Source organism: Bombina bombina, chromosome 3 (genome assembly GCF_027579735.1).
Source record: "Bombina bombina isolate aBomBom1 chromosome 3, aBomBom1.pri, whole genome shotgun sequence".
Classification (NCBI taxonomy): Eukaryota; Metazoa; Chordata; class Amphibia; order Anura; family Bombinatoridae; genus Bombina; species Bombina bombina.
Window position 1 is genome coordinate 542,456,872 of NC_069501.1, and position 27,544 is coordinate 542,484,415.

At 40.4% G+C, this 27,544-nt stretch overlaps 1 protein-coding gene across 1 annotated transcript in view; it reads left to right on the top strand.

The window, feature by feature from the left end:
- The window catches only part of LOC128652426 (uncharacterized), a 155,198-nt gene that overhangs the window by 26,285 nt on the left and 101,369 nt on the right, over positions 1-27,544 (top strand). The window contains exons 5-6 of the mRNA XM_053705364.1: positions 15,832-15,922; positions 22,724-22,806. Of these exons, the coding sequence (XP_053561339.1) occupies positions 15,832-15,922; positions 22,724-22,806 (174 nt within the window). The remainder of the gene's footprint in view (positions 1-15,831; positions 15,923-22,723; positions 22,807-27,544) is intronic.

Here is a 27,544-nt window from a genome sequence, read left to right on the forward strand (position 1 = left end):
TCCCTGTTCCGATCGTGGAACTGGATGGATTACTCCCATTAACAAGAGCTCTTGTACGCAGCGTAGAAACGCCTCTTTCTTTGTCTGGATTGTTGACAATCTTGACAGATGAAATCTCTCTCTTGGAGGAGAGTATTTGAAGTCCAGAAGGTATCCCTGAGATATTATCTCTAGCGCCCAGGGATCCTGAACATCTCTTGCCCAAGCCTGGGCGAAGAGAGAAAGTCTGCCCCCCACTAGATCCGATCCCGGATCGGGGGCCCTCAATTCATGCTGTTTTAGGGGCAGCAGCAGGTTTCCTAGTCTGCTTGCCCTTGTTCCAGGACTGGTTAGGTTTCCAGCCTTGTCTGTAGCGAGCAACAGCTCCTTCCTGTTTTGGTGCAGAGGAAGTTGATGCTGCTCCTGCTTTGAAATTACGAAAGGAACGAAAATTAGACTGTCTAGTCTTGGCTTTGGCTTTGTCCTGAGGCAGGGCATGGCCTTTACCTCCTGTAATGTCAGCGATAATCTCTTTCAACCCGGGCCCGAATAAGGTCTGCCCTTTGAAAGGTATATTAAGCAATTTAGACTTAGAAGTAACATCAGCTGACCAGGATTTTAGCCACAGCGCCCTGCGTGCCTGAATGGCGAGTCCTGAATTCTTCGCCGTAAGTTTAGTAAGATGTACTACGGCCTCCGAAATGAATGAATTAGATAGTTTAAGGACTCTAAGCCTGTCCGTAATGTCGTCCAGAGTAGCTGAACCAATGTTCTCTTCCAGAGACTCAATCCAGAATGCCGCTGCAGCCGTGATCGGCGCAATGCATGCAAGGGGTTGCAATATAAAACCTTGTTGAACAAACATTTTCTTAAGGTAACCCTCTAACTTTTTATCCATTGGATCTGAAAAAGCACAGCTATCCTCCACCGGGATAGTGGTACGCTTAGCTAAGGTAGAAACTGCTCCCTCCACCTTAGGGACCGTTTGCCATAAGTCCCTTGTGGTGGCGTCTATTGGAAACATTTTTCTAAATATCGGAGGGGGTGAGAACGGCACACCGGGTCTATCCCACTCCTTAGTAACAATTTCAGTAAGTCTCTTAGGTATAGGAAAAACCTCAGTACTCGTCGGTACCGCAAAATATTTATCCAACCTACACATTTTCTCTGGTATTGCAACTGTGTTACAATCATTCAGAGCCGCTAACACCTCCCCTAGTAATACACGGAGGTTTTCCAGTTTAAATTTAAAATTTGAAATATCTGAATCCAGTCTGTTTGGATCAGAACCGTCACCCACAGAATGAAGTTCTCCGTCCTCATGTTCTGCCACCTGTGACGCAGTGTCTGACATGGCCCTAATATTATCAGCGCACTCTGTTCTCACCCCAGAGTGATCACGCTTACCTCTTAGTTCTGGTAATTTAGCCAAAACCTCAGTCATAACAGTAGCCATATCCTGTAATGTGATTTGTAATGGCCGCCCAGATGTACTCGGCGCTACAATATCACGCACCTCCCTCTGAGCGGGAGATGTAGGTACTGACACGTGAGGCGAGTTAGACGGCATAACTCTCCCCTCGTTGTTTGGTGAAATTTGTTCAATTTGTACAGATTGACTTTTATTTAAAGTAGCATCAATACAGTTAGTACATAAATTTCTATTGGGCTCCACTTTGGCATTGCAACAAATGACACAGGTATCATCCTCTGAATCAGACATGTTTAACACACTAGCAAATAAACTTGCAACTTGGAAATACAATTCAATTAGAATAATATTAAAACGTACTGTGCCTTTAAGAAGCACAGAAGATCTATGACAGTTGAAAATTAATAAATTGAAACAGTTATAGCCTCAATCCTTGTAAACAACACAACTTTAGCAAAGGTTTAATCCCATTAGCAAAGATAACAAATTCTGAAAGCAGGAAACAAATTACAGAATAAACGTTTTTTATCTCAGTCAAACTATAATTCTCACAGCTCTGCTGAGAGAAATTACCTCCCTCAAAATAAGTTTTGAAGACCCCTGAGCTCTGTAGAGATGAACCGGATCATGCAGGGAATACAATGAGTTGCTGACTGAAATATTTGATGCATAGTAAAAGCGCCAAAAAACGGCCCCTCCCCCTCACACACAGCAGTGAGGGAGAACAGAAACTGTCAGAAAAACAGATTAAGCAACTGCCAAGTGGAAAAATAGTGCCCAAACATTTATTCACACAGTACCTCAGCAAATGAAAACGATTTTACATTCCAGCAAAAACGTTAAACATAATCTCTAGTTATTAAACAGCTTTATGTATTTCTTACAGTGTAATTCTAGTGAAGTACCATTCCCCAGAAAACTGAAGTGTAAAGTATACATACATGACATTATATCGGTATGGCAGGATTTTCTCATCAATTCCATTGTCAGAAAATAAAAACTGCTACATACCTCTATGCAGATTCATCTGCCCGCTGTCCCCTGATCTGAAGTTTACCTCACTCCTCAGATGGCCGAGAACAGCAATATGATCTTAACTACTCCGGCTAAAATCATAGCAAAACTCTGGTAGATTCTTCTTCAAACTCTGCCAGAGAGGTAATAACACACTCCGGTGCTATTTTAAAATAACAAACTTTTGATTGAAGATATAAAACTAAGTATAATCACCATAGTCCTCTCACACATCCTATCTAGTCGTTGGGTGCAAGAGAATGACTGGGAGTGACGTAGAGGGGAGGAGCTATATGCAGCTCTGCTGGGTGAATCCTCTTGCACTTCCTGTTGGGGAGGAGTAATATCCCAGAAGTAATGATGACCCGTGGACTGATCACACTTAACAGAAGAAATATGTAATCAACCATGACAGGAGCATTCTGTTTTGAGATATGTAGAGAGGGATCTCTTAAAGGATTTTAGGCTTGGGGAAGTTTTTAAAGTGTGAGGGAGGTCATTCCATAATTGTGGCGCTCTGTAGGAAAACGAGGATCGAGCTGCTTTTTTTTTGTATTGAGGCAAGCTAAATATTGTGCTGTTATTGGATCGGAGGTTATGGGAGGTGCGAACAGCTGGGGAGAGCATTCTGCTCAGGTAGGGTGGGAGCTTCCCAGAAAGGCTCTTAAAGACAAGGCAGGAAAGATGGAGGGTGCGTCTGGATTCCAGCGACAGCCAGTTTAGTTCTTTTAGCATGTCACAATGGTGGGTCCTGTAGTTACATTGTAGCACAAAGCAGCAGAACGAGTTATACAATGTATTAAGTTTATTAAGGTGAGTTTGCGGTGCAGGTGCATATACTATGTCCCCATAATCCAAGATAGGCATCAGCATTTGCTGTACAATCTTTTCCTTTACTGTAGGGCTGAGGCAAGATTTGTTTCTGTACAGGGCACCTAGTTTTGGATAAAGTTTAGAGGCAATTTTTTCTATGTGGAGTCCAAAAGATAGATTGGGGTCTAACAACATACCCAAGTATTTGAAAGAGTGGACTGCGGTCAGCGTGCAATTGGATTTTGTTTTGATGCGAAGATGGGAATTTTGTAATTTATGTATTTTAGGTCCCATTCCAAAGATATATATTAATCTTGAAATAGATATATCTCCTTACAATAATTTTATCAGTAAATAGATTTTATCAGTAAATAGAGTAGTTTATCTATATATTATCTGTATTGAAAACCAATGGATTAGCTGCTATGCGTAGTAGAAATAAGCAGTATATTTAATCTTTCAAAGAAAGAAAGATGGGACAGCGCTTACAAACACCATGCAATGTACACAAAAATAAAAAAAAATTATGTAAATTTATTAAAAATAGAGAACATAAATGTTCAATAAAAAGTACTGTGAACAAATATGTACTTCAGATGAAATGCAATATTATACACAAAAAGGTTAAACAAAATGTAAGACAATCACTTATATAAAATTATACACAGTGATATATCAACAATAAGAATAAAAAATAGATACTTGCACTAAAAATGTGATGGCAATGGTCAATTTGGCCGCTAAAGCAACGTTTAGGCAACCACAAACTGCAGACCATATATAGGATACCTGCGGGCAACACCTTACTACCACTACCAATTGTCCCACCCTCCAAAGAGAGGCCAAAAAAGCAAAATCTGTAACTTAGTTTTTTAAAATGCTGAAAATTGCCTAAATCAGCTATTTGATTTGCAGCATTTGCAGGTTACAGATCTTGCTGTTTAGCCTCTCTAGGGAGCGTAGGACAAAGAACAATGTTTACACAGAAGCAAAGAGGTGTTTAATGTGCTTTTAAACAGAGCAACCATACAGCCAGTATAGCAAAAAGCATACACCCCCTTCAGTTTTAAAACCAATAACACTATTTTATGAGTGGCCAAAGTATATTATTAAAATATCTGTAGTGTTCTTATGTTGTATCAGGATTTATTTTTAATGATTATTGAATTGTATGTGGCTATCATTAAAGGGATTAACAAACTGTAAGTAAAGTACATAGGACATAATTTCAGTTACGGTTAGCAGCATTTTGGCATATAGATATTTGTCTGCAATAATGTTACTTTAAAAATTATCACTGATTTATAAAGGCGGTAAATATTTTAAGGTTGTACTATAAAATCTTAATTTATATGTAGTAAAACAACTACTTTAGCACATATTTTGCCTCCCTTTTCTGTCCTTTGAGTGAGACAACTAAGTTTTCCAGTTGTGAGAACACACCTGCACCATATCTGTCACTAATTGGCTTCAGTAAAGATGATAAAATAAAAACTGCTAAACAATGCTGAGCTTGACAACATAATGACTAGGGATGGGCAAATGTGCTGAATGTGTAATTCGTTTGGTAGAACGAATAGTCCTGTGGCCATTCGTTTTGGACAATCGAATGTTGATAAGAATGAAAATCTATGAAAATTCGGTAATCAAATGTTACTTTAGTTTTCGAATGTTCATAATGAAATTGATTATCCACATTCGAAATTTCTAATGTAACATTCGATTTGACAAATACTATTCAGAAGTTCAATAGTTCATGTGGTAGGGAATTTAATAAATTGATACATAATAGATGCAAATATATCAATTCAAATGTTTCTATTTAGAATATTGCATAATTCAAACATAACATTTAAAGACAGCATTAGAAATACTAATACAAATAACATAATTTATGCTTACCTGATAAATTCCTTTCTTCTGTAGTGTGATCAGTCCACAGGTCATCATTACTTGTGGGATATTAACTGCTCCCCTACAGGAAGTGCAAGAGGATTCACCCAGCAGAGTTGCTATATAGCTCCTCCCCTCTACGTCACCTCCAGTCATTCGACCAAGGACCAACGAGAAAGGAGAAGCCAAGGGTGTAGTGGTGACTGGAGTATAATTTAAAAAATATTTACCTGCCTTAAAAAACAGGGCGGGCCGTGGACTGATCACACTACAGAAGAAAGGAATTTATCAGGTAAGCATAAATTATGTTTTCTTCTGTTAAGTGTGATCAGTCCACGGGTCATCATTACTTGTGGGATACCAATACCAAAGCAAAAGTACACGGATGACGGGAGGGATAGGCAGGCTCTTTATACAGAAGGAACCACTGCCTGAAGAACCTTTCTCCCAAAAATAGCCTCCGAGGAAGCAAAAGTGTCAAATTTGTAAAATTTGGAAAAAGTATGAAGCGAAGACCAAGTTGCAGCCTTGCAAATCTGTTCAACAGAGGCCTCATTCTTAAAGGCCCAAGTGGAAGCCACAGCTCTAGTGGAATGAGCTGTAATTCTTTCAGGAGGCTGCTGTCCAGCAGTCTCATAAGCTAAACAAATTATGCTACGAAGCCAAAAAGAGAGAGAGGTAGCAGAAGCTTTTTGACCTCTCCTCTGACCAGAGTAAACGACAAACAGGGAAGACGTTTGTCAAAAATCTTTAGTTGCCTGTAAATAAAATTTAAGGGCACGAACTACATCCAGATTGTGCAAAAGACGTTCCTTCCTCGAAGAAGGATTTGGGCACAAGGATGGAACAACAATCTCCTGATTGATATTCCTGTTAGTGACTACCTTAGGTAAGAACCCAGGCTTAGTACGCAGAACTACCTTATCCGAGTGAAAAATCAAATAAGGAGAATCACAATGTAAGGCTGATAACTCAGAGACTCTTCGAGCCGAGGAAATAGCCATTAAAAATAGAACTTTCCAAGATAACAACTTTATATCAATGGAATGAAGGGGTTCAAACGGAACACCCTGTAAAACGTTAAGAACAAGGTTTAAACTCCATGGTGGAGCCACAGCTTTAAACACAGGTTTAATCCTGGCCAAAGCCTGACAAAAAGCCTGAACGTCTGGAACTTCTGACAGACGCTTGTGTAACAGAATGGACAGAGCTGAGATCTGTCCCTTTAAGGAACTAGCGGATAACCCCTTTTCTAAACCTTCTTGTAGAAAAGACAATATCCTAGGAATCCTAACCTTACTCCAAGAGTAACCTTTGGATTCGCACCAATATAGGTATTTACGCCATATTTTATGGTAAATCTTTCTGGTAACAGGCTTCCTAGCCTGTATTAAGGTATCAATAACTGACTCAGAAAAACCACGCTTTGATAAGATCAAGCGTTCAATTTCCAAGCAGTCAGCTTCAGAGAAGTTAGATTTTAATGTTTGAAAGGACCCTGAATCAGAAGGTCCTGTTTCAGAGGTAACGACCAAGGTGGACAGAATGACATGTCCACCAGATCTGTATACCAAGTCCTGCGTGGCCATGCAGGCGCTATTAGAATCACTGATGCTTTCTCCTGTTTGATTCTGGCAATCAATCGAGGAAGCATCGGGAAAGGTGGAAACACATAAGCCATCCTGAAGGTCCATGGTGCTGTCAAGGCATCTATCAGGACCGCTCCCGGATCCCTGGATCTGGACCCGTAGCGCGGAAGCTTGGCGTTCTGTCGAGACGCCATGAGATCTATCTCTGGTTTGCCCCAACGTCGAAGTATTTGGGCAAAGACCTCTGGATGAAATTCCCACTCCCCCGGATGAAAAGTCTGACGACTTAAGAAATCCGCCTCCCAGTTCTCCACTCCCGGGATGTGGATTGCAGACAGGTGGCAAGAGTGAGACTCTGCCCAGCGAATTATCTTCGATACTTCCATCATTGCTAGGGAGCTTCTTGTCCCTCCCTGATGGTTGATATAAGCTACAGTCGTGATGTTGTCCGACTGGAACCTGATGAACCCCCGAGTTGCTAACTGGGGCCAAGCCAGAAGAGCATTGAGGACTGCTCTCAATTCCAGAATGTTTATTGGAAGAAGACTCTCCTCCTGATTCCATAGTCCCTGAGCCTTCAGAGAATTTCTGGTCTCTTGAATGGAATGAAGGACACGGCATGCATTTTGAAGTTTTGTTAACCTGTCCTCTGTCAGGTAAATCTTCATTTCTACAGAATCTATCAGAGTCCCCAGGAAGGGAACTCTTGTGAGTGGAAAGAGAGAACTTTTCTCTTCGTTCACTTTCCATCCATGCGACCTTAGAAATGCCAGTACTATCTCTGTATGAGATTTGGCAGTTTGAAAGCTTGAAGCTTGTATCAGTATGTCGTCTAAGTACGGAGCTACTGAAATTCCTCGCGGTCTTAGTACCGCCAGAAGAGTGCCCAGAACCTTTGTGAAGATTCTTGGAGCCGTAGCCAGTCCGAATGGAAGAGCTACAAACTGGTAATGCCTGTCTAAAAAGGCAAACCTTAGATACCGGTAATGACTTCTGTGAATCGGTATGTGAAGGTAAGCATCCTTTAAATCCACTGTGGTCAAGTACTGACCCTCTTGGATCATGGGCAAAATTGTTCGAATAGTTTCCATCTTGAACGATGGAACTCTTAGGAATTAGTTTAGGATCTTTAAATCCAAGATTGGCCTGAAGGTTCCCTCTTTTTTGGGAACAGATTTGAGTAAAACCCTTGTCCTTGTTCCAACCGCGGAACTGGATGGATCACTCCCATTAACAAAAGATCTTGTACGCAGCGTAGAAACGCTTCCTTCTTTGTTAGGTTTGTTGACAACCTTGACAGATGAAATCTCCCTCTTGGGGGAGAGGATTTGAAGTCCAGAAGGTATCCCTGAGATATGATCTCTAACGCCCAGGGATCCTGAACATCTCTTGCCCAAGCCTGGGCGAAGAGGGAAAGTCTGCCCCCCACTAGATCCGGTCCCGGATCGGGGGCCCTCAATTCATGCTGTCTTAGGGGCAGCAGCAGGTTTTCTGGCCTGTTTGCCCCTGTTCCAGGACTGGTTAGGTTTCCAGCCTTGTCTGTAGCGAGCAACAGCTCCTTCCTGTTTTGGTGCAGAGGAAGTTGATGCTGCTGCTGCTTTGAAATTACGAAAGGAACGAAAATTGGACTGTCTAGCCTTGGCTTTGGCCTTGTCCTGAGGCAGGGCATGACCTTTACCTCCTGTAATGTCATCAATAATCTCTTTCAAGCCGGGCCGAATAAGGTCTGCCCTTTGAAAGGAATATTAAGCAATTTAGATTTAGACGTAACATCAGCTGACCAGGATTTTAGCCACAGAGCTCTGCGTGCCTGAATGGCGAATCCTGAATTTTTAGCCGCAAGTTTAGTTAAATGTACTACGGCATCTGAAATAAATGAATTAGCTAACTTAAGGAATTTAAGTTTGTGTGTGATGTCATCTAGTGTGGATGATTGAAGTGTCTCTTCCAGAGACTCAAACCAAAATGCTGCTGCAGCCGTGACAGGCGCAATACATGCAAGAGGTTGCAATATAAACCCTTGTTGAACAAACATTTTCTTAAGGTAACCCTCTAATTTTTTATCCATTGGATTTGAAAAAGCACAGCTATCCTCCACTGGGATAGTGGTACGCTTAGCTAAAGTAGAAACTGCTCCCTCCACCTTAGGGACCATTTGCCATAAGTCCCGTGTGGCGGCGTCTATTGGAAACATTTTTCTGAATATAGGAGGGGGTGAGAAACTCACACCGGGTCTATCCCACTCCTTATTAACAATGTCAGTAAGTCTCTTAGGTATAGGAAAAACGTCAGTACTCGTCGGTACCGCAAAATATTTATCCAACCTACACATTTTTTCTGGGATTGCAACTGTGTTACAATCATTCAGAGCCGCTAATACCTCCCCTAGTAACACACGGAGGTTCTCAAGCTTAAATTTAAAATTTGAAATGTCTGAGTCCAGTTTATTTGGATCAGAACCGTCACCCACAGAATGAAGCTCTCCGTCTTCACGTTCTGCAAACTGTGACGCAGTATCAGACATGGCCCTTGCATTATCAGCGCACTCTGTTCTCATCCCAGAGTGATCACGTTTACCTCTTAGTTCTGGTAGTTTAGCCAAAACTTCAGTCATAACAGTAGCCATATCTTGTAATGTGATTTGTAATGGCCGCCCAGATGCACTCGGCGCTACAATATCACGCACCTCCTGAGCGGGAGATGCAGGTACTGACACGTGAGGCGAGTTAGTCGGCATAACTCTCCCCTCGTTGTTTGGTGAAATATGTTCAATTTGTACAGATTGACTATTTTTTAAAGTAGCATCAATACATTTAGTACATAAATTTCTATTGGGCTCCACTTTGGCATTAACACATATAGCACAGAGATATTCCTCTGAATCAGACATGTTTAACACACTAGCAAATAAACAGCAACTTGGAAATACTTTTCAAAGTAATTTACAAATAATATGAAAACGAACTGTGCCTTTAAGAAGCACAGAAAATATTATAACAGATAAAATAATTAAGTTATAGCATCAATCTTTGTCAGAATATACAGTTTTAGCAAAGGATTGTTCCCCTCAGCAAATGATAACTAACCCAGGCAGCAGAAAAAAAATACACAAATAAACGTTTTTTATATCACAGTCAATACAATCAGCACAGCTCTGCTGTAAAGATTACTTCCCTCAAAAAAGACTCTTGAGATCCCTGAACTCTGTAGAGATGAACCGGATCATGCAGGAAGAAAATGAACCTCTGACTGAGTTTTTCTGATGCATAGTAAAAGCGCCAAAAATGGCCCCTCCCCCACACACATAACAGTGAGAGGGATCAGTGAACTGCTCTAATTTAAATCAAAACTATTGCCAAGTGGAAAAAAAGTGCCCAAAACATTTTTTCACTCAGTACCTCAGAGAAAAAAAGTTTTTACATGCCAGCAAAAAAACGTTTTACCTCAATAATTAATTGTCATTTAAAACCTATTGCAAGTCCCTGCAAAATAGGTTAAGTCTATGTATACAGTTTAAAAGCCAGAGAAGTACCATTTCCCAGAAAACTGAAGTGTAAAATATACATACATGACAGCCTGATATCAGCTACATCTACTGCATTCAAGGCTGAGTTTACATTATAACGGTATGGCAGGATTTTCTCATCAATTCCATGTCAGAAAATAATAAACTGCTACATACCTCTTTGCAGATTAATCTGCCTGCTGTCCCCTGATCTGAAGTTTACCTCTCCTCAGATGGCCGAGAAACAGCAATATGATCTTAACTACTCCGGCTAAAATCATAGAAAAACTCAGGTAGATTCTTCTTCAAATTCTACCAGAGAAGGAATAACACACTCCGGTGCTATTATAAAATAACAAACTTTTGATTGAAGATATAAAAACTAAATATATCACCATAGTCCTCTCACACATCCTATCTAGTCGTTGGGTGCAAGAGAATGACTGGAGGTGACGTAGAGGGGAGGAGCTATATAGCAACTCTGCTGGGTGAATCCTCTTGCACTTCCTGTAGGGGAGCAGTTAATATCCCACAAGTAATGATGACCCGTGGACTGATCACACTTAACAGAAGAAATATAGATTCTAATTTTTCAAATTTGAAAATTGCATAATTTGAATATTACATTTAAAGAGAGCATTAGAAATACTATTAAATAAAACGAATGTTAGAATGTTGTTGTTGTGCAAACATTCAAAATTCGAAACAAACAAACGTGTTAAATTAATTTCAATTTTCGAATGTTGCAAAACATTCGCCCATCCCTAATAATGACAGTAGTTAGACTTGGCTACTCCAGTAACAAGTTCAGGTTGGTTCCTCCAAAAAAGGCAAGTTATTACAGCATACAAGGTGATTATACATTTCAAATATTTTCAAACTCACCCAGTATGTAAGTTTATTACAAAACTGTAGAAAAAAATCTTGTAATTACAAGGTGTTTATCAGGTGTGCAACCCACTGCCCGTTAGGCTATTTATCTCACTTGTATGCTCCAAGTACTTCTAATACAAGTTTTATTTCCCTTTAAAGTAACGTGTTTAAGTTTATTAAATGACATAGAAAACACAAATTAAGTTGCTGGTAAATGCATTTTTGGAATTTAAAAAATACCCTTTAATTAAGTATTGTTGCCAAGATTCCAAAGCAAGATAAGTTAGTGTATGCGGTTTAAAGGGACATGAAACTCAAGATTTTTCTTTCAGGATTCAGATTGAGAATACCATTTTAAACAACTTTTATTTTACTTATGTTATCTAATTTGCTTTATTCTTTTGGTATCCTTTGTTGAAGAAACAGCACTGCATACGGGCGATCCAATAACAAGAGATATATCTGTGCAGCCACCATCAGCACCTCCTAAGCCTAACTAGGAATGCCTTTCAACAAAGGATACCAAGAGAATGAAACAAACTAGATAATAGAAGTAAATTGAAAAGTTGTTTGAAATTGCATGCTCTATCTGAATCACGTAAGAAAAAAATAAATAAATGTGGGTTTCATGTCTCTTTAAGAGCATTTAATCAATTTACATTTTAAGTCCATGTTTACAGTTACGTTAAACTCACAGAATATGTTAGCACTGCATTTAAAATAATTTAATAGTATCATTTTGTAAAACCAAATTATACAGCTTTGCAAATTAAGAGTAGCTGATATATACTCTCCTTGAAAAGCCTGGTGGGTTCCATGTTCCTGATCTTTTATGCTGTGACCTATTAGAGAGAGATGTAAATGATCTTACCTAACCAATCACTATGTAGAATGTTGCAGCAAATCACACCAACATAGGCCTAGTTTCCATTGAGGTGGTAAAGTTTGGAAACTGGTGGTAACTTAAGAAGTCTCCATATACTTTCCACAATTTACCACATCGATGGAAACTAGCCCGTGGTATGTAAATTTCTTATAAGACTACAGAAACATCTTGTAGTTACAAGGTGTTTACAGTCCCTTTAAAGGGACAGTAAACCTTAAAACTAATGTTATATAATTCTGCACATAGTGCAGAATTATATAACATTACATTAGCCAAACTTTTTAAATCATATTATTGCCTTTTTATTTTGAAAAAATATCGCTGTTTTACAGACCCGCTCTCTGTACTCTGCTGAGCGGGTCTGTTGTTTTTACTGAGCGCATCGGGCCAGCTGTATAGTCACAGCCCGGCCCGACCGCGCCATTAGACACAGTGCAGCTCGCTCCCGCTGTCAGACAGAGCAGGAGCGAGCTGCACTGTGTCTAATGGCGCGGTCGGGCCGGGCTGTGACTATACAGCTGGCCCGATGCGCTCAGTAAAAACAACAGACCCGCTCAGCAGAGTACAGAGAGCGGGTCTGTAAAACAGCGATATTTTTTCAAAATAAAAAGGCAATAATATGATTTAAAAAGTTTGGCTAATGTAATGTTATATAATTCTGCACTATGTGCAGAATTATATAACATTATTTTTAAGGTTTACTGACCCTTTAAGTATCCATTGCCGCTGGTTGATAGAGGCAAAACCCACAGATCTATAAACAACATTATACAGGTAGCCCTCAGTTTACGCCGGGGTTAGGTTCCAGAAGGAATGGTTGTAAATCGAAACCGTTGTAAATTGAAACCCAGTTTAGAATATAAGTCAATAGGAAGTGAGGAAGATAGGTTCCAGGCCCCTCTCAAAATTGTCATAAGTAACACCTAATACATTATTTTTAAAGCTTTGAAATGAAGACTTTAAATGCTAAACAGCATTATAAACCTAATAAAATAATCACACAACACAGAATATGAAATTAAACTAAGTTAAATGAACAAAAACATTTGCTAAACAGCATTATAAACCTAATAAAATAATCACACAACACAGACTTCACTTGCATTTTTCTGCAAACAGTTATTTCTATGCATTCCAATCTGGACTGATTTATAGACAGGAAGATCTTGTTCCTTTGAAATCTGCTTGATGGCTCAGGTCTGGTTAAACTGATTCATTTCAGCTTGCTTGGCTTTGCTTCAACACAAGCGGACAGCTCCACCTACTGGCTATTTTATTAAATGCACTGCTTCTCAATGCTTTTCAATAGCAGTCAAATGACTGGAAAAAAAGGTTATTATTCTGAAATGGTGTAAATTGAACCGTTGTAAAACGAGGGCCACCTGTACTTAAAAGTAGCTTTGTTGAGCACAGTAGTATCTATTTTTTAAAGAAACTGGAGGAACTGTAACATACTGATAATATATACTGTATATATTTTACAAAAACAAAGCAAGCTGCGCACTCTGAAAAATATAATAAGAATGGCTGCTTCCATATATATATTTTACAAAAACAAAGCAAGCTGCACACTCTGAAAAATATAATAAGAATGGCTGCTTCTTAACCCCTTAAGAACTGGGCACTTCAGACAAAAACTTCCCCAAAAGACCAGAGTATTTTTGCCATCACTATATTTAAACAGAAATAGAGCCCTTATTTTTTACCTATCAAAACTTTTTTTTTTTAGTAGACAACCCAAAGTATTGATCTAGGCCCATCTTGGTATATTTCATGTCACCATTTCACCGCCAAATGCGATCAAATAAAAAAAAAAATGTTAACTTTTTCACAATTTTAGGTTTCTCACTGAAATGATTTACAAACAGCTTGTGCAGTCATGGCACAAATGGTTGTAAATGCTTCTCTGGGATCCCCTTATTTCAGAAATAGCAGAGATATATGGCTTTGGCATTGCTTTTAGGTAAATGCCGCTGCTGCACACTTGTATTATGCCCAGCAGTGAAGGGGTTAATTAGGTAGCTTGTAGGATTAATTTTAGCTTTAGTGTAGTGTTCAGCCTCTCACCTGACACATTCCACCCCCTGATCCCTCCCAAACAGCTCGCTCCCCTCCCCCAACCCCCAAAGGTCACCCACATCTTAAGTACTGGCAGAAAGTCTGCCAGTATAAAAATAAAAGGTTTATTTTTTAAAACAAATTATATATTTTCTGCAGGGTAGTATCCCCCCTTACCTCCCAACCTCCCTGATCCCCCCAAACAGCTCTCTAACCCTCCCCCCTCTACCTATTTGCGGCCATCTTAGGTACTGGCAGCTGTCTGCCAGTACCCAGTTTGCTGCAAAATAGGCAAACAAAAAAAATATATAATAACCATTTCTCTGTAGTGTAGCTGCCCCCCCTCAATACCCAAACCCCCCTCCCCCTCCCAGATCCCTTTTTCCTCAAATGATCCCACATATGATCCCCCTCATTGCCCCTCCTCCCTCCTTCTCCCTCAATGAGGTAACTTTAATTTCCCCTCCCCCGTAGCGTGGCGTAGCGGTCCCACCCACTCCCACCTCCTCCAGCGATGGGTCGCCCACCCACCTCCCTCCTTACACTCCCACCCACCAACGATCGGTCCCACCGCTGTCGGATGCAGCTCTATTTCTGCAGTGCCCCACTTGCAATTTTGAGCGAGATCGCGGCAGAGAGAAGCTCAGGACTGCAGCAACGTACAGGGTACGTCGCTGGTCCTTAACGGTACGGCGCTGGTCGTTAAAGGGTTAAGCAATATCCATCCAGCACCTTTTTAAAATCTTCTTAGTATATCACCATCTGAGAAAAGCACACAAAGAACCTCCTCATAGCGCAATAAGTTTAATACATATAAACATCTAATGTATTCAATAACAGATCCCCAGTAAATGGCTACTCACTTTCCAAAACCTCAATCTATTTGAGGTGAGGTAAGCGTTCAATGGTAAAAGTTACTGTCTTAGCAAAGATTAATCCAGACTGCAGTCCTTGGTACTTTGGTGACTCGGATCTTATAGGTAAATGGTACTTGTATATGTCAAATACAGAATACAAAAAGACCAATATCTGGCCAAAATATAATAAGTTTAAAACTTCTAAAACAGAGCGATGCTGCAAAGCGGATTTTGTCTGTGAAACGCGCAAGGCCACGCCCCCACCTTAAGTCATGGTGTTTGTAACATGCCGATCGCAGCATCACTCTGTTTTAGAAGTTTTTAACTTGTTATATTTTTTGTATTTTATATATATATATACACACATACATATATAATCATTATGGTAGCACACAGTCTTAAGGGGACATGAAACTCAATTTTTTTTCATTCAGGATTCCAACAGAACATGTGATTTTAACAACTTTACAATTCACTACTATTATCTAATTTGCATCATTCTCTTGGTATCCTGAGTTGAAAAGCATACCTAGGTAGGCTCAGGGGGCAGCAATGCATTACTGGGAGCTAGCTGTTGATTGATGGATGCACAAAAATGCCTCTTTAACTTAGTTCCATAGATGTGTTCAGCTAGCTCCCAGTAGTGTATAGCTGTTCCTTCAACAAAGGGTACCGAGAGAATGAAGCAAATTTGATTATAGTAGTAAATTGGAAAGTTTAAAATTGCATGCTCTCTTTGAATCATTAAATAAACAAATTGTGTTTCATTTTCCTTTAAGTGTGCTGGTGACACCGTTCCTTTAGGCTGTCTTTTTAGTTGTTATGGGATTATTATTAGTGCCAACAGATTCTGCAACACTATAGAAGTATGTGGTTGTGGAACATGTAAATAGTAAAATTTATAAGATTAAATTGTGTTTCTACTTTTCTAGATTGAAGATGGTTGGTGGTTGGGTAAGAAAGGTGAAGTAGTTGGAGCTTTTCCGTCAAACTTTGTGCAAGAAATTACTGAGCCTCCAACAGGTGAGTTTTCACTAATTTCTTAGTTCCTTGAACCCTCATATCCATTAATTTTTACACCTACTTTTATTATTATAAGTTTTGTGCAATGTGCCAACATATTCTTCAGGACTATGCAGTGGGTTTCAATAAATAACTGCAACACAAAAATAAACAAACTAAGATAGCACTTTAATTCTAAGCTCCCCAGGGCTATGTGGCCCTCTAATCATTCTAAGTGTTAGAGACAAAGGGTGACGTTGTTGTATGCATGGTGAGCTGGTTGTAAAACTGGGCCTGTTGTGGAGAGTAAGTGTTTGGAGAACTGGTCTAGTATGTAGGTTTGTGGCTTTATGGAGTTAACATGTAGTCTTATCTAGATAGAATATTTTACAGGAATATTACAGTGGGCAATTACAAGGCCGGACCAGGCAAGAGCAGAGACAGTTGAGAAAAATTGTTAGAGAACTTTTAAAAATTACCGAAGGTCGATAGCATGGATCACCCTGTGGATGCAAAATGAGGGATGGGTGTAGGAGTACTGAGATGGGTATAGTGAGAATGTAAGAGGGATTGGAGAATTTAAAGAGAAAACAGACATAGGAGAAGACATGATTCAAGTAGTGATCATGTATTAGAAATGTTGTCCACTATCTGACACCAAGGGAAGAAGTTAAAGACAGAAGTCAGACAGCAGCAGTAGTCAGGTGAGCAGGAATACTACAGTAACTCAAGATGACAGATGTGTGCATGGTCGGTGAGGAGGATAAATGCAACATGAGGAGGGAAGAAAACAGAGACACTAACATCTCTTCCGTTTGGTCTTTTGGCCTAGTGGTTTGGCTAAGTGAAGGTCTCCTAAGAAAAACAGGGTCCAATGATAGCAACAAGAGTTATATAGGATAACAGAGGACATAGATGGTGGGTGCTAAAGGAAAAGAGGTTGTGGCAGAGGAGTGGCAACTAATAGGTAAAACATTCTGCATTCTTATAACTAGCAAGAAGCACAGACATATTTTAGGCTTAGGTTGATACTTAAAATTAATACAACAGGGCAGTATATTAGATAGGCAAGACTGTCTCCATTTCCATGTAAGTTTAAAAAAGTAATTTTGGTGTAAATTCAATAAACTTATTTTTTACATAATAGTTTCGCTGAAAAAACAATGGCCATCATTGCTCCTTGTCACTGCAAACTGCGAGATCAGCTTCATTATAATCAATTCAAAGAAACACCCTATTGGAGAAATAGGGAAAAATAATGCTCTTTCTGCACATCATTATTTGACACAACTTTAAAATATAACTTTTAATTATAATTACGTTAAAATGACAGCCTCAATAATAATATGGGTATACTATTGTAGCGTGCCAGAAGAAAATAAAATCACAACTCCATGGGGTAGACTTGTTACATTTGCAACATTGTTGCTGGGTTCTGTATTGCTCCGGAATGGGTGATATATTAGAAGGAAAAAGGGGGCAACAATAATTTGTTAAGGAAAACCCCTATTTAGGACCAGTGTCCTCCTCTATTGCCCTATATTAGGGTAGAGTTAACATATATTTATATTATAATACCCTTCCCATCCTTCCCCCATACCAGATGATAGAAGTTTTACAGCAATAAAACTACGTTTTTTTTGTTTGTTTTTTTAAGTTAGTCTTAACCAACAGAATGCTATTAAAAAGTAAAATGCATGCCCCTGACGCGGTCGCGTTTCACTATACGCTTCCTCAGAGGGGTCCGGCGCACCGTTTAACCGCAATGGTTATTGGGTTACGAGAACCCGCCTACTGAGCTTGGATTGGTAATTGCGCAATGCGGAAGTATAAGCTATTGATGCGTTAAGCTGTCAGTTTGGTTAGGTATCTTAAACATGGGTGTTAACTCTGAATAGTCTGTGGTGTTTGAGGTAAGGACAAATAGTTGGAGGTTTGTGCACATATCGACATAATGAGGGGAGATTAGATTATAATCACTTGTACTCCTCTGCGTTGTGAAAATGAGAGAATAAGTACAGAGTGAAAGTATTGATAACTTTCAGTGTTGAACATATGGCATCAATTTTAAAAAGAAAATAGTTTAGTGCACATATTAAATAAAGTCACTTATCACATTTATTAAGCAATTTATTTTGTCACACTCATCTATTTTTCACGTTATATATTCACTATACCAACACTCCCAATCTATTTACATTCACCACACTCTCATACACACTAAAAAACTTTCATGTTTAAGTTCATTAATTATAATATAGATCTCTAGTCTAGATTCTAACATTGCATAATCAACGTAATGTAACCCCATATCACACATTCCACTTTTCATTCGTCACTCTTATAGCGGTATTCAATTTCTGTATCTGAGCCGTTTCACCATCCTATATTATAAAAGGCCAAGTGTGTTTGTCTGAAGCCGTCATGCGCAGTAGAGACTGCGCGCGGACAAACACACCTGGCCTTCAGCTGCAGAGTAGTGCACACTGCGGAAGCTGCCTGGTGGGGGCGTGACCGGCGTCGGGCGTGCCGTGATGGGGGCGTGGCCGACGGGCGTGGCGAGGGGCGTGGCCTCACGGGAGTGCGCGGGAGGGGCGTGGCCGGCGGTAGAGACCAAAACAGAGGAAGGAAGGAAAGAATTTAGAAAGAAAGCGAGCAGAAGAGGGGGGAAGAGCAAAAGAGGGAGAGAGAGAGAAAGAGGGGGAGAGAGAGCTCAAAAGAGAGGGGGGAGAGAGAGCTTAAAAGAGAGGTGGGAGAGAGAGCGCAAAAGAGGGAGAGAGAGAGAGCGCAAAAAAGAGGGGGAGAGAGCGCAAGAGAGGGGGAGAGAGCGCAAGAGAGGGGGAGAGAGAGCGCACAAAAGAGGGGAGAGAGAGAGAGCTCAAAAGAGAGGGGGGAGAGAGAGCTTAAAAGAGAGGTGGGAGAGAGAGCGCAAAAGAGGGAGAGAGAGAGAGTGCAAAAGAGAGGGGGAGAGAGCGCAAGAGAGGGGGAGAGAGAGCGCGCAAGAGAGGGGGAGAGAGAGCGCACAAAAGAGAGGGGGGAGAGAGCGCGCGAAAGAGAGGGGGGAGAGAGAGCGCAAAAGAGAGGGGGAGAGTTTAAAAGAGAGCGCAAAAGAGGGGGGAGAGAGCGCAAAAGAGAAGGGGGAGACAGAGTGCAAAAGAGGGAGAGAGAGAGCAAAAGAGGGAGAGAGAGAGCGCAAAAGAGAAGGGGGAGACAGAGTGCAAAAGAGGGAGAGAGAGCGCAAAAAAGAGGGGGAGAGAGCGCAAAAAAGAGGGGGAGAGAGCGCAAGGGGGAGACAGCACAAAAGAGAGGGGGAGAGAGCGCAAAAAGAGGGGGAGAGAGCGCAAAAAAGAGGGGGGAGGGAGCGCAAAAGAGTGGGGGGAGAGAGAGCTCAAAAGAGAGGGGGGGAGAGAGAGCTCAAAAGAGAGGGGGGAGAGAGAGTTTAAAAGAGAGGGGGGAGAGAGAGTGCACAAAAGAGGGGGAGAGAGAGTGCAAAAGAGAGGGGGGAGAGAGCGCAAAAGAGAAGGGGGAGAGAGCGCAAAAGAGGGGAAGAGAGAGTGCAAAAGAGGGGAAGAGAGAGCAAAAGAGAGGGGGAGAGAGAGAGCAAAAGAGAGGGGAAGAGAGAGCAAAATAGAGGGGGAGAGAGAGCAAAAGAGAGGGGGAGAGAGAGCAAAAGAGAGGGGGGAGAGAGAGCGCAAAAGAGGGGGGAGAGAGAGCAAAAGAGGGGGGAGAGAGCAAAATAGGGGAGAGAGAGCAAAAGAGGGCGAGAGAGAGCAAGAGGGGGGAGAGAGCAGATGAGGGGGGGAAGAGAGATAACGAGTAAAAGAGGTGGGAGAGAGAGAGCAAAAGAGGGGGGAGAGAGAGCACAAAAGGGGAGAGAGAGAGAGCAAAAAAGGGGAGAGAGAGAGAGCAAAAGAGGGGGGAGAGTGCAAAATAAGGGGGAGAGAGAGAACTCAAAAGAGAGGGGGGGGGGAGAGAGAGAGAGCGCAAAAGAGAGGGGGGAGAGAGAGGGAGCAAGGGTTGGAACCGCGGTACCTAAAAAATTGGCCCGTGTACACGGGCTTTAGGACTAGTTTTTATAATATTTAATTACCACTTCTATAAATTTTAACATTAACTTTATTTAATATGTGCACTAAACACATATACAAGCACTTACCAAATCCTGCCGTTCACACCTACGCAACATTTCCAGAATTCGTCCCTTCCTTACTCAAAAAACTACAAAAATACTTATTCATTCCCTCATTTTGTCACGCATTGATTATTGCAATCTACTTCTAAATGGCCTTCCAAAACACCGCCTCTCCTCCCTCCAATCTATTATGAATCCTTCTGCTAGACTCATCCACCTAAATCGCCGATCTATATGAGCTGCTCTGCTCTGCCAGTCTCTAAACTGGCTCCCCAAACACTCCAGAAAACAATTTAAAGTATTAACCCTAACTTACAAAGCACTCAACAGTCTAACTCCCAACTATATTTCCTCTCTCATCGTGAAATATTCCCCATCCCGTCCTCTTCGATCAACCTCTGACCTACGTCTCTCCTCTCCTGTTATCTCTACGTCCCACTCCCATCTCCAAGACTTCACACGTGCTGCTCCTGTCCTCTGGAACTCTCTACCCCGCTCCATAAGACTGTTTCCAACCTTGTATAGCTTCAGACGATCCTTAAAAAACCCACCTATTTAGAGAGGCTTACCATCTCTCCTCCATCTCTCATACTAACCAAACTAATACATGAACTTCCTGACTCACTGCTGCAACTAAAACCGATGTGACAAGCTCCCCCCAGTCTTAAGTCTCTGCACTCTAAACCTGTAGACTGTGAGTTCTCCGGAGCAGGGTCCTTCTCCTCCTGTACTAGATGTTTTTAGTTTGTTATGTTTTGTATTTTATCACAAATCCTTGTCATTGTATACCCCTATAACTGTACCAAGTGCTACGGAATTTCGTGGCGCTATACAAATAAATGATAATAATAATAATAATAATAAAAAACTATTTTCTTTTTAAAATTGATGCCATACGTTCAACACTGAAAGTTATCAATACTTTCACTCTTCACTTATTCTCTCATTTTCACAACACAGAGGAGTACAAGTGATTATAATCTAATCTCCCATCATTATGTCGATATGTGCACAAACCTCCAACTATTTGTCCTTACCTCAAACACCACGGACTATTCAGAGTTAACACCCATGTTTAAGATATCTAACCAAACTGACAGCTTAACGCATCAATAGCTAATACTTCCGCATTGCGCAATTACCAATCCGAGCTCAGTAGGCGGGTTCTCCTAACCCAATAACCATTGCGGTTAAACGGTGCGCGGGCCGGACCCCTCTGAGGAAACGTATAGTAAAACGCGACCGCGTCAGGGGCATCCATTTTACTTTTTAATAGCACTCTGTTGGTTAAGACTAACTTAAAAAAAAAAATGTAATTTAAAAATATTGCTGTAAAACTTCTGGTATGGGGGGAAAGATGGGAATGGGTATTATAATATAAATAAGTGATAACTCTACCCTAATATAGGGCAATACAGGACACTGGTCCTAAATAGAGGTTTTCCTTAACAAATTATTGTTGACCCCTTTTTCCTTCTAATATATCACCCATCCGGAGCAATACAGAACCCAGCAACAATGTTGCGAATGTAACAAGTCTACCCCATGGAGTTGTGATTTTATTTTCTTCTGGCACGCTACAATAGTATACCCATATTATTATTGAGGCTGTCATTTTAACGTAATTATAAGTAAAAGTTATATTTTAAAGTTGAGTCAAATAATGATGTGCAGAAAGAGCATTCCTTTTCCCCATTTCTCCAATAGAGTGTTTCTTTGAATTCCTTATATTGCCTTATGCTCTAAGCACACTCCTTACTGCTTACCACTCCTAATAATAATGCAAACAAGTTCAGTTGGGAGACCATTTATCCCCTTCTCTCTACTCTGTAGGATCCTTAGCTTTTTGTGAGTCGCTCATTATAATCAATGATGATGATCTATTTAACAACCATTCACTTATCACTGCATAGAACTAGTTCCACTGTAAAGGAGACTGACACCAAAAAACATGTACAAAACCTTACTAAACAGGCTAATGAACATGAAACAATACACCCTCTATAAAACAATCCCCTCTAACATATGAACAAATGGAAAAAAAAAACTTAGAAAATGTTCATTCAAGCAGGCATAATTCATACTCTATTACTCTTGTGAAATATCTCTTGTCAATATCAATTATAGCGATTTCAAAGGTCGTTACATTCTTTTATTTTTGTTGAAGTTTAGGTGAAAAATCCTGAGCATTTCTCTAGACCAGAACACACATGGCCTGCCCTTTGTTTGCGCCTGTGTGGTTTCTAGGATGGTCCTCATTCTGTCCACCAAGACTATTTTACTCTAATAAACAGACGTGCAAATATTTTACAATTGTAATTACCAACTGTTATTGCTGTAAATATTGCATTTCTGCATAGCTACCAGTTCTCATTTGAGGTGCAAGATATCATGTATCGGGGCACTTAACACAACTATAAATATATCAATAACAGCAATGGCTACTAATTAAATGCTATAAAAGATAGGTAGAGAGTGACTCAAAGCATTTTGAACATGATTTTACTTTAACAATACTTTCCGAGTATATATGAATCTAGCCAATTATCTGTCTATGAATAAAAAAATTGTCAAGACTCTATAATGTTTCTGTTTGAAAGATCATTTCACTTTAATGCCTCTTGTATAACCTTATTCTAATGCCATTTTAAATACCACAATGTATCATATTAATTCATTTCTTTTTGCAGATAAGGTGCCAGATCTGAAGAAAAACAATAAACAAAGGCCGAAAATGGCCGACATCAACTTTGCTCCTAAGGACATAGAGAAGGTAAACATTATAAAAGCTAACAACTGCTGCTTAAGTATTAAAATAAGAGACACAAGTAGAGGGTGAGTAAAGATGTTTAGCAATTGAGAAAAGAGAAATAGGGACAGCTAGACAGAAAAAGATTAGGTTATGCTATAGGTGGTTAAAAGTTTGCACCAATAAATAAACTGTATCTACAGTGTATGTATATATATATATATATATATTTACACACATAAACATATATATAAACATATGTATTAACTTCAAAATGAAAGAATACTTTTTACATTTTGTATGAAATCAAAGCATGTAGAATTTGATGTCTCTTGAATTTTTATAATTCTTAATGCTAAGCAAGGTAACTATTTTATAGAATCCAACTGGTAATCTACAAGGCAGCCAATTATACAGTTTTTGGGCTTTATTTATTAAAGGGACACTCAAGTCAAAATTAAACTTTCATTATTCAGCTAGAGCATAGAATTTTGAACAACTTTCCAATTTACTTCCATTAACAAAAAGTGCACATTCTTTTTGTATTTATACTTTGAGCCACCAGCTCCTACTGAGCATGGGCAAGAATTCACAGATTATAAGTATATGCATTTGCGATTGGCTAATGGCTGTCACATGATACAGGAGAAGTGGAAATAGACATAACTGAAATCTGTCAGAAAACAAATCTACTATAAATCTGAAGTTGTGCTATTGCATTATCTTTGTATCATGCATTTGTTGATTATGCAAATCTACTGTATTTACTGGTCCTTTAAGCAATGGAATTAAAGGAAGCATGTGTAACAATACCACTGCACTTCTTAAACTTTCTGTAACCTCAGAGGTAGTTAAGATAAATCAAACAAACTTCTATTTCTCCAACATTGGTGTGTCCGGTCCACGGCGTCATCCTTACTTGTGGGATATTCTCTTCCCCAACAGGAAATGGCAAAGAGTCCCAGCAAAGCTGGTCACATGATCCCTCCTAGGCTCCGCCCACCCCAGTCATTCTCTTTGCCGTTGCACAGGCAACATCTCCACGGAGATGGTTAAGAGTTTTTTGTAGTTTTATTCTTCTATCAAGTGTTTGTTATTTTAAAATAGTGCTGGTATGTACTATTTACTCTGAAACAGAAAAGGATGAAGATTTCTGTTTGTAAGAGGAAGATGATTTTTAGCAGACAGTAACTAAAATCGATTGCTGTTTCCACACAGGACTGTTGAGATGAAGTAACTTCAGTTGGGGGAAACAGTTAGCAGTCTTTTCTGCTTAAGGTATGACTAGCCATATTTCTAACAAGACCATGTAATGCTGGAAGGCTGTCATTTCCCCTCATGGGGACCGGGAAGCCATTTTCTTAGTTAAACATAAAAGAATAAAGGGCTTCAAAAAGGGCTTAAAAACTGGTAGACATTTTTCTGGGCTAAAACAATTGCTTTACTAGGCATATTATGCAGATTCTAACTAATTATTGGTATTATAATCTTGGGGAACGTTTAGAAAAACGGAAGGCACTGTGTTGGACACCTTTTTCAGATGGGGGCCTTTCTAGTTATAGATAGAGCCTCATTCTGGGACTGTATAGGGGTTAAATGTAAAAACGGCTCCGGTTCCGTTAATTTAAGGGTTAAAGCTCTGAAATTTGGTGTGCAATACTTTTAATGCTTTAAGACACTGTGGTGAAATTTTGGTGAATTTTGAACAATTCCTTCATACTTTTTCACATATTCAGTAATAAAGTGTTTTCAGTTTGAAATTTAAAGTGACAGTAACGGTTTTATTTTAAAACGTTTTTTGTGCTTTGTTGACAAGTTTAAGCCTGTTTAACATGTCTGTACCATCAGATAAGCTATGTTCTATATGTATGAAAGCCAATGTGTCTCCCCATTTAAATTTATGTGATAATTGTGCCATAGTGTCCAAACAAAGTAAGGACAGTAATGCAACAGATAATGATATTGCCCAAGATGATTCCTCAAATGAGGGGAGTAAACATGATACTACATCATCCCCTACTGTGTCTACACCAGTTATGCCCACACAGGAGGCCCCTAGTACATCTAGTGCGCCAATACTTATTACCATGCAACAATTAACGGCTGTAATGGATAACTCCATAGCAAATCTTTTATCCAAAATGCCTACTTATCAGAGAAAGCGCGATTGCTCTGTTTTAAACACTGAAGAGCAAGAGGACGCTGATGATAACTGTCCTGACATACCCTCACACCAATCTCAAGGGGCCATGAGGGAGGTTTTGTCTGATGGAGAAATTTCAGATTCAGGAAAAATTTCTCATCAAGCTGAACCTGATGTTGTGACATTTAAATTTAAATTAGAACATCTCCGCGCACTGCTTAAGGAGGTGTTATCTACTCTGGATGATTGTGACAATTTGGTCATTCCAGAGAAATTATGTAAGATGGACAAGTTCCTAGAGGTTCCGGTGCCCCCCGACGCTTTCCTATACCCAAGCGGGTGGCGGACATAGTAAATAAAGAGTGGGAAAGGCCCGGCATACCTTTTGTTCCCCCCCCTATATTTAAGAAATTATTTCCTATAGTCGACCCCAGAAAGGACTTATGGCAGACAGTCCCCAAGGTCGAGGGGGCGGTTTCTACTCTAAACAAACGCACTACTATTCCTATCGAAGATAGTTGTGCTTTCAAAGATCCTATGGATAAGAAATTAGAGGGTTTGCTTAAAAAGATTTTTGTACAGCAAGGTTACCTTCTACAACCAATTTCATGCATTGTTCCTGTCACTACGGCAGCGTGTTTCTGGTTCGAGGAACTAGAAAAATCGCTCAGTAAAGAATCTTCGTATGAGGAGGTTATGGACAGAGTTCAAGCACTTAAATTGGCTAACTCTTTTGTTTTAGATGCCGCTTTGCAATTAGCTAGATTAGCGGCGAAAAATTCAGGGTTTGCTGTCGTGGCGCGCAGAGTGCTTTGGCTAAAGTCTTGGTCAGCGGATGTGTCTTCCAAGACAAAATTGCTTAACATTCCTTTCAAAGGTAAAACATTATTTGGACCTGATTTGAAAGAGATTATTTCAGACATCACTGGGGGAAAGGGCCACGCCCTCCCACAGGATAGGTCTTTTAAGGCTAATAATAAGCCTAATTTTCGTCCCTTTCGCAGAAACGGACCAGTCTCTAATTCTGTATCCTCTAAGCAAGAGGGTAATACTTCACAACCCAAACCAGCCTGGAAACCAATGCAAGGCTGGAACAAGGGTAAGCAGGCCAAGAAGCCTACCACTGCTACCAAAACAGCATGAAGGGATAGCCCCCGATCCGGGACCGGATCTAGTGGGGGGCAGACTTTCTCTCTTTGCTCAGGCTTGGGCAAGAGATGTTCAGGATCCTTGGGCGCTAGAAATAGTTTCTCAAGGTTATCTCCTGGAATTCAAGGAACTACCCCCAAGGGGAAGGTTCCACAGGTCTCAATTATCTTCAAACCAAATAAAGAGACAGGCATTCTTACATTGTGTAGAAGACCTGTTAAAGATGGGAGTGATACATCCAGTTCCAATAAGAGAACAAGGAATGGGATTTTATTCCAATCTGTTCATAGTTCCCAAAAAAGAGGGAACATTCAGACCAATTTTGGATCTAAAGATCCTAAACAAATTTCTCAGGGTACCATCGTTCAAAATGGAAACTATTCGAACGATCCTACCTACTATCCAGGAAAATCAATTTATGACTACCGTGGATTTAAAGGATGCGTACCTACATATTCCTATCCACAAGGAACATCATCAGTTCCTAAGGTTCGCTTTTCTGGACAAGCATTACCAGTTTATGGCACTTCCATTTGGATTAGCCACTGCTCCAAGGATTTTCACAAAGGTACTAGGGTCCCTTCTAGCGGTTCTAAGACCAAGGGGCATTGCAGTAGTACCTTACTTGGACGACATCCTGATTCAAGCGTCGTCCCTGTCAAAAGCAAAGGCTCATACGGACATCGTCCTAGCCTTTCTCAGATCTCACGGATGGAAGGTGAACAAAGAAAAAAGTTCTCTGTCCCCGTCAACAAGAGTTCCCTTCTTGGGAACAATAATAGATTCCTTAGAAATGAGGATTTTTCTGACAGAGGTCAGAAAATCAAAACTTCTAAGCTCTTGTCAACTACTTCATTCTGTTCCTCGTCCTTCCATAGCGCAGTGCATGGAAGTAATAGGATTGATGGTTGCAACAATGGACATAGTTCCTTTTGCACGAATTCATCTAAGACCATTACAACTGTGCATGCTCAGACAGTGGAATGGGGATTATACAGACTTGTCTCCGACGATTCAAGTAGATCAAAAGACCAGAGATTCACTCCGTTGGTGGCTGACCCTGGACAATCTGTCACAGGGAATGAGCTTCCGCAGACCAGAGTGGGTCATTGTCACGACCGACGCCAGCCTAGTGGGCTGGGGCGCGGTCTGGGAATCCCTGAAAGCTCAGGGTCTATGGTCTCGGGATGAGTCTCTTCTCCCGATAAACATTCTGGAACTGAGAGCGATATTCAATGCTCTCAGAGCTTGGCCTCAACTAGCAAAGGCCAAATTCATAAGGTTTCAGTCAGACAACATGACGACCGTTGCATATATCAATCATCAGGGGGGGAACAAGGACTTCCCTGGCGATGAAAGAAGTGACCAAGATAATTCAATGGGCGGAGGATCACTCCTGCCACTTGTCTGCGATCCACATCCCAGGAGTGGAAAATTGGGAAGCGGATTTTCTGAGTCGTCAGACATTCC